The sequence below is a fragment of the Prionailurus bengalensis genome, chromosome A2 (assembly GCF_016509475.1).
Source record: "Prionailurus bengalensis isolate Pbe53 chromosome A2, Fcat_Pben_1.1_paternal_pri, whole genome shotgun sequence".
Taxonomy (NCBI): Eukaryota; Metazoa; Chordata; class Mammalia; order Carnivora; family Felidae; genus Prionailurus; species Prionailurus bengalensis.
This window is the reverse complement of record NC_057348.1, coordinates 81201032-81214415: the sequence shown is the minus strand read 5'-3', so window position 1 is coordinate 81214415 and position 13384 is coordinate 81201032. Positions and strand designations below refer to the sequence as shown.

At 42.0% G+C, this 13384-nt stretch overlaps 1 protein-coding gene across 7 annotated transcripts in view; it reads left to right on the top strand.

Moving 5' to 3' along the window:
* The first annotated feature begins 8043 nt into the window (after positions 1-8043).
* LOC122487795 (gamma-secretase activating protein) overlaps positions 8044-13384 on the top strand; it is a 90850-nt gene continuing 85509 nt past the window's right edge. For 5 of the 7 annotated variants that reach the window (XR_006298471.1, XR_006298470.1, XM_043588681.1 and 2 more), the window contains exon 1: positions 8045-8265. Coding sequence is in view for 5 of the 7 variants with exons in the window: in XM_043588681.1 (XP_043444616.1) it covers positions 8157-8265 (109 nt within the window). In the remaining 2 variants the exon portion in view is untranslated. Of the gene's footprint in view, positions 8266-13384 lie in introns of all 7 variants that reach the window. The other 2 variants (XM_043588680.1, XM_043588679.1) reach the window with 1 other exon arrangement.

The window sequence follows — 13384 nt, the reverse complement described above, 5'->3', positions numbered from 1 at the left end:
ACGTTTACCCATATACACATTTATGTTACATCTACATGTCTGTCTATCTCTGTCATCATCATCTCTCTGTCTAGTGGAAATTATAAGTTTACACCAGTGCCTCCTATTCCAATCCAACACTATGTAGTTTATTTTAGCTTTTTTTCTCTTTTTTTGTGACACCCTGGCCTAACAGTAACACAACTTACATTATTCTTAATATATTTACTTAACTGATCAATCCTCCTGTAACTAGCCAAACTCTCATCTCAGCTGCCATTCTCATCCTCCTACAGATGCCCTCCCAAGCCATTTGAAATGTGATACCCCATGCTGGACAACCCCCACCCCTCTGCTACCCACATGGATGCCTGCAATGTTTGTATTGGACTGGATTCTGATACCTCCTACTGGGTGACTCCTCCCACCCCACAAACACTTTATCCACCCTTCTTGGGCTCTGAAATCCAAATTTTGGCAGACACCCTGCCCTCAACCCCACTGTGTAGATGCTTACCTGCCTTTGCCCCATCTGATGGCTTAAGGATGTAATTGTGTTTTTTTTTTTAACATTTTATTTATTTTTGAGACAGAGAGAGAGACAGAGCATGAATGGGAGAGGAGCAGAGAGAGAGGGAGACACAGAATCGGAAGCAGGCTCCAGGCTCTGAGCCATCAGCCCAGAGCCCAACACGGGGCTCGAACTCACGGACCGCGAGATTGCGAGATCGTGACCTGAGCTGAAGTCGGACGCTCAACTGACTGAGCCACCCAGGCGCCCCAGGATGTAATTGTTTAGAAACAGAAGAGGAAAGGGAGTATAGGGAATTAGGGGCAAAAAAAAAAAAAAAAAGAGGAAGGAGAACAAGGAAGGAGAAAGAACAACACGTGTTGAAATAGATCACAAGTAAGCAGATTAAGTTTTTGTTAACGTGATATGGTTTAAATACAAAGAATCTAAGAAGCACTTAGAAATGGAGTGCTTTCTGACATAGAATGTAATATTTTTTTTCCTGGTCTTGACAAAATCCATGTATTACAGGTGGCAGCCCAACTTTCACATGATTATATGTTTTGTGGATGATCTTTTCATATTTTGTATATCTATTGTTCTTCCTATTGGAGATACAGTAATTCCACCCAGTTTTAGTATTTACTCATCAGTAAATTTCCCAGGAACTTGGTGAAGCATTCTTGCTGCCAGAAATGTTCAGTACCCTTTCTGTTTCATCCCACTTCTTCCCTATCCCATGATTAAATCAGACATAATTCCTTTAGAATGGATTCAGACTGTTGTCTGGTCCATCTTGTTCAAGGTCAGTGCTTTATTTCCCTCAAAATCATAAGGCTATCATTCTTTATAACATTTTCTTAAAAGATCTACGTCAGTCTTCTTTTCAACAAATTACAGGGAGAGGCTCTCATACTAACATCACAAATGATAAGTAAGCAGATTTAAAGTTATTCGATCAGTCACTGCTAAATACAGTGTCAGCTCTCTATGGAAACATGTAAAAACAACATATGATGGGCGCCTGGGTGGCTCAGTTGGTTGAGCGTCTGACTTCAGCTCAGGTCATGATCTCACAGCTCGTAAGTTAGAGCTCTGCGTCGGGCTCTGTGCTGACAGCTCGGAACCTGGAGCCTGCTTCGGATTCTGTGTCTCCCTCTCTCTCTGCCCCTAACCCACTCATATTCTGTCTCAGTCTCCCTCAAAAATAAATAAACATTAAAAAAAAAAACCATATGATATCCCTTAGCATTCAGCCATCTCCACAACAACAAGGGGCAAAAATTGGCACAAACATGGTTCCTTAAAACTTGAACAATACTGTTATTATCAAAATCAGAGTGAAGATGTGTGTGTGTGTGTGTATATATATATATATATAAAGCTATTTTCAAAATTAAAAAATTAAAGGTTTAAAAAACTTCACATAATTACATTTCTCAGAGATAACTATTGTTAACAGCTGAGACAGTCTTTGGACTTCCATTTGTAGCTGGTAAGAAATAGGACTATATCTTCTATTTTTAAGCATATCTAAGTATGATTCCTTTCTTAGATGAAGAAAGTGTGTGGGATGTTATGTGATTCATTTTAATTTTTAGGACAGAATTTAAAAATACTAAAAAATGACTGTAAAAACATCCTTATCATAACAACTTGGAATTGGTGATTAGGGACATATGGATTACCCACCTTGAACATTTTGTAGGTTTTTAAAAATTCTCTAGAAAGATGTCATATTTTTTCCATCTCCAGTTGTTTAGATCTCTAATACTGTTACTAGAGTTACATTAAATAAAACACTGAGAAGTCTGAACATAGGTAAAGAAGATCTTGACTTAGATGTCCATTTATTTTATTAGGATCACTGTGTTCTGATGTGCACAGAGCAGGCTATTTTTTTGAAGGACTCTTGTACTCATGGATCTTGGAGTGAGGTTTCTGCTCTGCACCATATCAAAACAGATTTGAAACCAATAATTCAGACACAAACAAACAGAAAAGGAAGAAGACAACTCTTTTTTTCATATATGGTATTAGAACTGTTCTTCTCAAACTTTAATGTGCACATGAATCATCCAGGAATCTGTTAAAATGCAGACTCTGGGGGCACCTGGGTGGCTCAGCTGGTTGAACATCCAACTCTTGACATTGGCTCAGGTCACGATCTCACGGTTTGTGAGTTCCAGCCCCACATCAGGCTCTGCACTGATGGCATGGAGCCTGCTTGGTATTCCCTCTCTCTCTGCCACTCCCCAACTTGCTTGCTCTCTCTCTCTCTTTCTTTCAAAATAAGTAAATATTAAAGAAGATAAATTGCAGACTCTGATTCACTGCCTTGCTTCACCTCTTTCTTGCCTTGTGTTTGCATCTCCCCTAAAAAGTGTTGGCACTTTAATTTTTACCAGGCTGTACTTTCTGGAAGTCCTGGACTACCAGCCTTTTCCTTTTTTCTAAACCATCCTGCCTTCAGTTCCTGATTTTCTGTGGTCTGCCACTGGAACTGGTGGCCCATGGCCTGGTTCTAACTTACATAATCTGTACTCACCCCCATGTTAGACTTCTCTCTGGACTCTGGGGTGTCTCCACACCTAGCACATCCCAGCCTATCCTCACCGGGCCCTCCTTGGGGTGAAAGGAAAGTAGGAATACACAGGTGGAAAGATCATTGCAATAAGCAGCAGAGCTTTACAATTCATGGTGTCATCTGTGGACCGGCAGTGGCAGCATCACCTGGGAGGTTGTTAAAGTGTAGAACCCAGACTGCCCACTCAGAATCTACAGTTTAACAAGATCCTCAGGTGATTTGCATGCTTATTCAAGTTTGAGAATCCCTGATTTGATGTGCGGTTAGCAAAAGTAACTGAAAATCCAATTCAAACTGGCTTAACACAATAAAGGAAATCTGTGGCTCCTGTAATTGAAAAATGTGCTGATAGAATGAGTTTCAAGGGTGATCAGATCCAGGGGTTCTTAAGTCTTTTGGGCTCCGGAACTCTTTTTGCTTATCTGGGCTTTTTTCCCTCCATGCCGACCCCATTCACATTATTTCATTTTATGTTAATAAGAATAATACAAAGATACAGGACAATGTAACTGTTCAAATAAAAAACTTGTTATGATCATACCACTGTTTGGTGGAAGCTACCAGAACTTTGAAATGATAGTCCTTTAAAGCTGAGACCCTTGGCTGCAAGTAAAATAAAAGCCTGACTCAATCGTGTTAAACAATAGAAAGTTTGTTATCTTTAATCTCAGAAAGGCCAAAGGTAGGGCGGGTGCCAAGAATGACATGCCAGGGCTCCCTTTCTTTGCACTTCTCTGGGCTCTGCCCAATTCCATCTGTGGATTCCGTCTTCAGACCAGAGCTAGACTGGTTAAGTTCCAGGAATCATATGCAGGCCTTCAAATACATAAAGGCTGAAAAAGACCTTTTCCCATGTCTCCTTTTTAAAGAGTAGATAAATCTTTCCCAGAAATAACATCGCATAGGTTTCCTTACAGCCCATTGTCTAGGATTAGGTTTCAGGCCCATGATAGAGACCTCTAATTACTTGTGAGCATCCATTCTCTCTGCTCTCTTCAGTAATATTATTCTGATTTTATCTGGACATATGGCTCGCCAGCTAAAGACTAGATTCCCTTGCTTCCCTTGCGTCTATATTTGGCCATATAACTAAGTTTTAGTCAATTAAATGTAATAAAAATGTTAGGTAGAACTTCCAGGAAGTACCCTTAAAAAGAGAAGCAGCATCCTCTTTTATCTGTCTTCCATTCTGATTTCCGGAACGCAAACAAAAAAGGTTGAAGCTTTTACGGTCATCTTAGATCATGAGGATGAGGATACACTCAAAGAGCTGGCAGAACAAAAAGCTGGAAGAAGCCTGGCTCCCTGATAACTTTAGGGACTTGCCCTCACAAGTATTGTACTGCCCACCTCCAGTTATGTAAGAAAATAAAAGCTTGTATGTTTGATTCACTTTTAATTTAGGTTTTCATTAACCTCCGGTGAACTTAATCCTGACTGATGCACTTGCCCATTCCCAAATCAATCACCAGCCAGAGGATATGTTACCACCTGACTGGGGGCAAGTGGATTTGGGGGAAGTCAAATGATCACCACATTAAATATTTATTTACTTAAGTACATATTAAATATTTCCATTAAAAAATAAATTATTATAGGGAAGCAGCCTTCTCAATATCTACATATATCTACCTTGTTGTGAGTGAGCATCTTAGTTACTGAACTTTAATGATTATTTCCTGTGAAGGGCAGAGGAACTTTACCTTCATTTAGATTCTAATGGACATTCTGGTAACTTCTATTCATTTTCATGAAAAAATTCTCAGCTATGCTTTCAAAGGATTAGCCTCCAAAATGCAGGGTTTGGTTTTGAGCTGATTCACTTTTACTTTTTTTTTAAGTTTATCTATTGATTTTGAGAGAGAGCACATGGCGTGCAAGCAAGGGAGGGGCAGGAAGAGAGGGAGAGAGAATCCCAAACTGGCTTTGCACTGACTGCAGAGCCCCACGTGGGGCTTGATCCCACGAACCTCAAAATCATGATCCGAGCCAAAATCAAAAGAGCCAGAAGTGTAACCGATTGTAAGCTCTGCAATTTCTCACTGTGGTCTGAGAATTCCACCCCCAGTCAGGGTGTGGTATTTGGATGACTAGAAATCGTCAGGCTGTAAGGTAAGAGTACTTTAGCTCAGTTCACTGGATGTATTAACACAAACACCAGTAGCAGGAGACTTGTTCTGAGCCCCCAACTTTGTGCTTAATTAACTTTGCTGTTTTATACCAGACACTCACTTCACCTTTTTGAGCCTCAGTTTCTTCTTCTATAAAATAAAGGCCTTGATTACAAGATCTTTACGTCTCCAATTCTGTGCTATGTGCTGATTTTAAGGAAGACAGTGGCTTATTTCTAAAATCCTCAAGAAGCAGAAATATTTCTTCTCTCCCCAAAAGTCAATTCCAGTGCCTAATGATTATGTAAGGCAGCTTTCTTTTGTTTCCAGCTTTACTGATGTGTAAATGGCAAATGAAATTATATATAAAGTGTACAGTATGACTTAATACACATATACATTGCAAAATGAGAACCATAATCAAGTCAACACATCCATCAATGAGGCAGCTTTTTAAATAAAGAGGATAGCACTGTCTCCAGTTCTGTCTTCTCTGGAGTTGAAGGATAATCCGCTAGGATTCTTCTATTAACCCTTCACAAATCTTAAACCAGTAAGTCACCATTCACCTTTTTTCTCTAGCGAATGATCTTCAGAGCTCAGCCATTCATGTACTCCTCCATAGTTTGGGCCTCATCTTTCTGCTATCTTGGTTCTTATGTTCTCTATGTTCCTTTTTACTTAATTTTGAAGAGAATTTTTATATAATCACTGCTTGATGAGGATTATGTATGAGGATAATATCAGTCTTGCTTGGTAAAAATAGAGGTTAACTATGGGGGGGGGGGGAACCAGAAACGCAACTGAATTTTAAAATAGACAAGGAAAGACTTTATGACAAAAGCAACAAGCTTCATTTGGTATGAAGCATTTGTTGTAGTAGCTCCCCATGACTTCATTGGTCTTCCTTTTGTGCAGCAGCATTATCAGTAGCCTCCTTAAACATTTGTTAAACCTGCATGCACTTTACAGGTGGGAAGGTTTTCCCAGGTATGTGGTGGGAAGTAGTGGGGTTCTACCTGAAATCATCCACTACCTCAGGTGGAGACACATGTCTCTAGGGCCAAATCAATAGCTTCCTTTACCTTGATTTAGGATAATTTTCAAACCTTAACCAAAGAATCACCTGAGGTTCTGGCTAAAATGCTCATTTCTGAGCCTCACCCAGGTCTATACTAGAGCCTAAGAATTGTAAAACAACTTCCTAGATGATTGCATGGCAGGCAGTTTTCAGAGCCTAACTTTGAGAAACATCTGATAAAGCTTTCTTCCATCTATTACTGTATTTCTTTATTCTTCAATAACTGTTGAGCACTTTTCAGGTGCTCTGGTAGGTGCCCCTGATAGGAGGCAAAAGGGCAGAAGGATGTGCCAAGACTCGAGATTCGGTATTCACGTCTTGAGGCAGTATATGACTATGAAATGAGGCACACTGGCAGTATCTCTCTAGGAGTTCAGGGTTGTGAAGATTGCTGTGGGCTGAAGCTGTGAGAAGGTTTTGTGGATCCAGATTGGAAGGACTTGATTTTTGTTTTGTTTTCTTTTTGTTTTTGTTTTTGTTTTTGTTTTTCAGAGGAATCAGCTTCTGGAAATTAGATCAGTCTGGAGCTGAAGTTCTAGGTGCAAAGGCTGGAAAGTCCCTTAAAGTGTAGGCACTTTATCCTAGGGCAGTCAGCTGTTACTCAAGGTCTTCTGCCTAGGGACATGAGGGTAGCCTTGTTTTAGGGAGTAATAACTGGGTGTTGATGTTCAGGATTGAATCTGTCAGTGCCAAAGGCACAACACCCATTAAACTTACTGAGGGTGCATTCATGGGAAACAGAAGAAAGCTAGGGGCACCTGGGTGGCTCAGTCGGTTTAGAGTCTGATTCTTGATTTCCACTCAGGTCATGATATCTGGGTTGGTGGGATAGAGCCCCGTGTTGGGCTCAGTGCTGGCAGCCTGGAACCTGACTGGGATTCTCTCTCTCCCTCTGCCCCGCCCACTCTCACGTGCACTCTCCCTCAAAATAGGTAAATGAAGTTTAAAAATCAGATCACACACACACACACACACACTATATATATAATATGTATATATAAAAAGCAAAGTGGTGAGACTAAGAAAACCAGATTTATTTGTAGGGGTGGGGATGAGAAGGTGTCCTGCCCAAGATAGAAGAATGAGAGCACTTAGTCACAGCGGGAATCTTAAACAAGTCAACAATTCAACTGGCTTTGTAAAAGCCAGTTCATAAAATCCTAAACAATTCCCTTTGTAAAAAGGGAACCTCTTGAACTGGCAGAGGACCTGTTTCTGTTAAGGTTGTTAACCCTTTCCAGGGTCTCAGTATCTCCCTCAAAATAGAACTATCTTCTTCACAAGCTCCCCGATGCTACCTAAATACTGCTAATGAAACCTTATCTCCCTGCAGCTGGGTCAGTAGGCCCGGGATACTGCAGGCTTCGAGCCCCGCGATGAACTAGAACCTTCTCAGGTGATCCCGCTAAAATACCTCTCTCTCTTGTCAAGTGGTTTCCAACTTTGCTGCAGAGGAAGCACCTGAGGATTTAAAAAGAAAAGAAAAATAAGCCTAGAGCCTCCTCTAACGCGCAGCATAGTTTAAAAACCATCGGTTCAGCGACATCTCCATGGCCCTTAAATCCCTCCACGCATCTGCCCTCCGCCCGAAGGGCGCACGTGGAGGGTTCGCGCCGGGTGGGCTTGGTCGCCATGCCCCAGTCCCCTTTCCTGCTAGTCCGCGGTGCCGAGCTCGAGGCTCCGGGCTCGGCGCAGGCCTGCAGGAGGCGGCGCCCCGGGCTTCCCGGGCCGGGCCGCAGCAGAACCGAAAGCGGCCGGCGCGGGGAGGCGGGGGAGAGGAAGGAGGGGCGGGCGCCGCCGGGGAGAAGGGCGAGGTGGCGCGCGGAGCGGAGGGCCGGGAATGCCCGCGGCGCGGGGCCCGAGCCGTCCGCTGGCCGCGTCCGGGCGATGGCTCTCCGTCTGGTCTCCGATTTCGACCTACGGAAGGACGTGCTACCGTGGCTGCGGGCGCAGCGGGTGGCGTCAGCGGCCGCCGGGGCCCGAGGCGGCGGCCCAGGTGCTGGAGGCGCGCGTCCGGGGCAGGGGCGGGGGGCAGGTGCGGGCCGGCGAGGGGTGGAGTCTGAGTGGTTCCTGCCGAGGGGGTTCCCAGGACCGGAGGGGGTAGGGGGCGTTGACCAGAGGGGGAGCTGCCTGCAGCCCCTGCCAACCTGAGAAGGTTGGTGCGGAAAGGGTGAGCTTCCCTCTTTGGAGTCTGGGCTTTGCCACCCTCACCCCGGGGCACTGGTGCAGGTCGGAGGGGCAAGCCCTGGGCAAGGTCGCGGCTGTACTGCACTGCTTATTCTGGCGAGTCCTCCAGCTTCTGGTTCACTTGTTGCCTAGTCAGTCGCCTTTAATAGAAAGGCCGAGGACACTAGTGATACCTCAGCATCACCTCATCAGGGCAGGGCGTGGAGGAGCACGATCCTCCGGTCCAAGGCTGCAGGGAGTGGGACAGGGTCTTCTGCGTGCTTCATTGGCATCTCACCTGCCTGGGAAGGTTCATCACCCCTGTAAGGGCTCTGCCAAGACTGGGGGCTCCTGGAAGTTCTTGCGTTATGAGAAAAGATGAATCAAGGCCACCAAGAAGGCCACCATAAAAATACTTAACAGTTGCACAGTTTGTCCTCACATTGGTGAGGTGTGTTTCTGAGCGAAGTGGACGTGCCTCTTCAGATGTGAAGCGCGAGAGGGCAGGGGTCTGCTTGCAGGATGTGAGCAGTGAACTCGAGCCTCCGGTTTTCCAAAGAAGCTCCAAGCCCATCGCCACCAGCCCAGAACACTAGCCTGTGCGGGCTAGCAAGAGGAGTGTGAGACAGTGACAGGTTTGCTGTTCTACTTCCTCAGGGTGAATGAGAACACTTCCTTCACAGCTGAGGCTTTGGTTTTCATCTGTTGCAAAAATCTTTTGTTTTGGTTTTGATGAGGGAGAGAAAAGTGACTTTTGAGCCTTTCCAGCATTAATCAGTCAAAACTTTAAAAAAAAGGGGAACTCTGATTTCTCAGATTTTTTTTTTCTTTTTAAGAAGCTTGCTGCAAATAATGATCCATTCTCAAGGCTTAACTTCAGCTTCAAAAGCTATGCTACCCTGGATCCCATCTTGTTCACAGGAGCTTTTCAGTGTGTTTGCCCCTGCCCTTGTTTTTCCTTACACGCTCTAGACTGCTGGAGGGTGTTGTTTTGGAAGGGTTATCTCGTATCTACAGTTTCTTTCTCCTTAACTCTGGTGAAAGTTTTCTCTCCCTGCCTTCTGTCTTCACACCATCCTATGTCTTTAACAGAATTATTTGTAGGGTAGCTTGTCTTGGCCTGTTGGTTGTTAGTTCCAAATAAGGAGTCATCTTCCTGTAGCTTAACGCTTGAGTTTGTTGTAGTGTCATTATTAGTAATGTTTAGCTTTTTTTGGAAAAAAAAAATTTGTCTCCTAAAGAGTTTTGGAAGCTTTAACTTTTTAAAATACAATAGGCAGCCCCAAGTCTGCTTTCCACCACAAAGTAGTTTTTTCTCTGAGCCTTCACCTCCTATAGCTAAATGGCAGGTGTCTGCAAATGAGAAGTTACTCGAAGTGTGAAATGCCAGTCTTGTGTTTCAGTAATGTGTGTTGTGATTGAAAAGCTCTATGTGAGCCAGTTCAGCTTTAGCTTCCTGTGCCTTTCACTCATCTGTGAAGAAATATAAACTTGTGTATTGACATTCCGCTAAACAGATGCACTTGGCTTCTCAGAAGGTAAACCTACTAGAAATACCAGCTTTTTCTGATATCGGTAGTATTTCCCTCTTGCAGAGCACTTTGGCAAGATTAGTAGCCCTGTTATGCTAACAGAATTTTTACTCCTTTTTTTAAAATGTTTATTTATTTTTGAAGGAGAGAGAGATGGAGTGTGTACAGGGGAGGGGCAGAGAGAGAGGGAGACACAGAATCCCAAGCAGGCTCCAGGTTCCGAGCTGTCAGCACAGAGCCCAATGCGGGGCTCGAACCCACAAGCCGTGAGATCATGACCTGAGCCGAAGTCAGACGCTTAACCGACTGAGCCACTCAGGCGCCCCCAGAATTGTTACTCCTAAGGATCACCAGTGGGTGGTAGCTAAAAAAAAAACCACACAGTTAATTCCTCTTCCATAATTTGTAGCACTGGCAAGGGAATCTGGGATTCTGATTTATTTCTAGCATGGTTATTACTCCACACGTTTGACAAATTATTTTCCTTTCAAAGTCTCGGCTTTTCAAATGTTAATTATAAGTAATTATACCATTGTAATGTCTCTTCTCTACACACTTGCTTCCTAGATTTGAAGCCTTAATATTTTTACATCAACAAATACAATTAAAGATTTCTTAGTGGTGCTAAGTAATACTCTCTAAGTATGACATATTCCTGGCAAAATAGCCAGGGAGCTGGACTAAGTTAGCCATGGAAATTAAGTGCCTGTGTGATAGTATTTTAGTCAACCAGGGGTTACAGAGTAGGGAGATCAGATTTGGTTACTACATACGCTCCTGGTTCTGGGTTGAATTTGGGAAAACGGTCTTTCCTGAAATAAATAGAAAAAATGTTTCTTTTAAAAATTAAAACAATTATACAAAATATTTTAACATGTATAAGCTATGCATAACAAAAACCATGTACCCACCTTTAAAATAGGATAATATCAAGACTTTGGAAGGCTCTTGTGTCTCTCTGTCTGATCCTATTTCTCTATCCTTCACCTCTTGGAGGTAACAACTACTTAAACTTTGATCTTATTTGTAGTTTTAAGCTATGTAGATAGGTATAGATATCCCTATGCAAAATATCATTTCATTTTGCTTGTTTGTGAACTTTAAATGAAAGAATATTATATGTATTTCTTGCTTTTTTTTCTTCTTCTTATATTCACATTACTATAGGTCATTATTTTTCACCGCTGTATAGTATTCCATTGTGGGAATACACAATGCTATGGTGGACATGGAGGTGCCCTGCTTAGATCTTCCTTTCAAGGAAGGGCTTGTCCCAGGTGCTGAGGGTAGTTAGCAGATAATCTTCTGCTGTCAGCCCCTTCAGGGATTGCCTCCACAGAAGGTTTCCTTCCTCACCCAAAGTCAGGACATGTTGGGTGTGGCCCACTTTTAGTTAGGGACTAAAGTGGGATATAAAGTCCTGACCATTTTGACTCAACAGAGGACAGCTTTGACAATCCATTTCAGTTTGAGAGCTTCTCCAATAGGGGATTCTGAGATCACCTGAGGCTATGGTAGCTTGTCTTCTCCCCACTTTGTGGACCTCCTTCCTTCCCCTTCCTCCTAAGGGTGTTAATCCCACATCCCTGAACACTCACTGGTAAGTATCATGGATACTAATCCATCTCAGGGTGCTTCCTAGCTTTGCTTATGCTTTTTCTATTGGTGACATTTGGGAAGTTTCTGGGGTTTGCTATTACAATCAGTGCTTTTACTCACTTTCTTATGCATGTCTCCCGGTGCAGGCATGCACAGGTTTCTCCAAGGTGGATATCTAACTGGAGTTGCTGAGTCACAGGCTATGTACCTCTTCATTTTTCCTAGGTAGTGCCAAATTGTTTTCCAAAGTAGTTGTTCTAATTAACAACCCCATTTGTGGTGTAGCAATGTTTTTAGTACTCTTGGTATTTCCAGATTTGTAATTTTTTGTCAAATGGGTGAGTCTAAACATTATGTCATCGTGGTCTGAAGTTGAGCATCTTTCTCTATTTATTGATGATTCAAGTTTCCCTTTTATGAGATGTCTGTTCATCCTGTCCATTTTTCTATCGTGTTTTTTTTTTCATACTTTTAAGAGTTCTTTATTCTGGTTTCCAATCCTTGGTTCATCATCATATGTTGCAAATATTTTCTCTCATCCTGTTTTTTTCAGTTTGCTATGGGGTGCCATTGATAATTGAGAGTTTTTAGTTTTAATGTAGTCTAATTTATGAGTCTTTTCCTTTTTGGTTTGTGCCTTTTTGGATATTGTAAAGAAATCCTCTCCTATTTAGAAGTTACGAAGACATTTTTAAATTCTCAGGGTTTTGCTCTTTGCATTTTGTTTTCTAATCCATCTGGAATTTATTTTTGTACATGATACGATGTAGGAATCTGACGAGGGGACACAAGAGCCTTCAAAAGTCTTGATAATGTTCTATTTTTAAGCTGGGTGGTGGGTAAATGGTTTGGTTTTGTTATTTATAGCTTACATGTATTAAAATGTTCTTTTGTAAATTGTCTTGGTTTTCTGTATTAATCGTTCTAGTGACACTAACCAAATAAATCTACCTCTTCTCATTGACAGCAAAGCCACTTCCGTGACATATCAAGTTTCCACATATGTATGGGTCTCCCTTCCTGGCTTCTTAATTTTGTTCCTTCTGTCAACTTAAGATGAAGACGTGTTAATAACTGTCTTTATGATAAGTCTTGATACCTGGTGGAGTAAGCCCCCTCACCTCGGCAGTCTTAAGGACCATCTGGGCTATTCAAAGTCCTTTGATATCTTACATATATACAATTTGGAATCCGCTTACCAGATTTCACCAAAACGTCTGTTGGAATTCTGATTTGAGTTGCATTGAATCTGTACATCAGCTTTGGGAGAATTGGCATCTTTACAATATTAAATCCTCCAACTATGAACCAAGTATAATTTCCTATTTATTTAGATTCTCTTTATGATCTTAATAAGTCTTAAAATTTTCTTCATGGAAGTTCTGCACACTTTTTGCTAGATTTATTTCTAGGTTATTTTATGTTGCTTCCATAAATGGCACACTTAAAAATCACATGTTCTACCTATTGGTATATTGCAATACAACAGATCTTAGGTTATTAATTTTTTATCCAATGCTTAATCCCCTCTTGCCATGTATCACTTTCAAGAAACTAAGAAAGTGTATATGGTATGCATATTTCTGAAGGTTTAAATGTCATCTATATTTAAGACTAGAAAGAATGTAGACTTCTTTGTGTATATATTCTTGCCTTCTTTGATATTCTTAGATCTGATACACAGATTGATTCATCTTTCAAATACTGTAATTGTTCATCTTTACCGGAGAAGTGATATATTTTACCAAATGACTGATTCAAGAGTAATGTCTTTTTGTTGTCTCCTATATACCCCCAGACAGATTTCAGGGCCAGAGG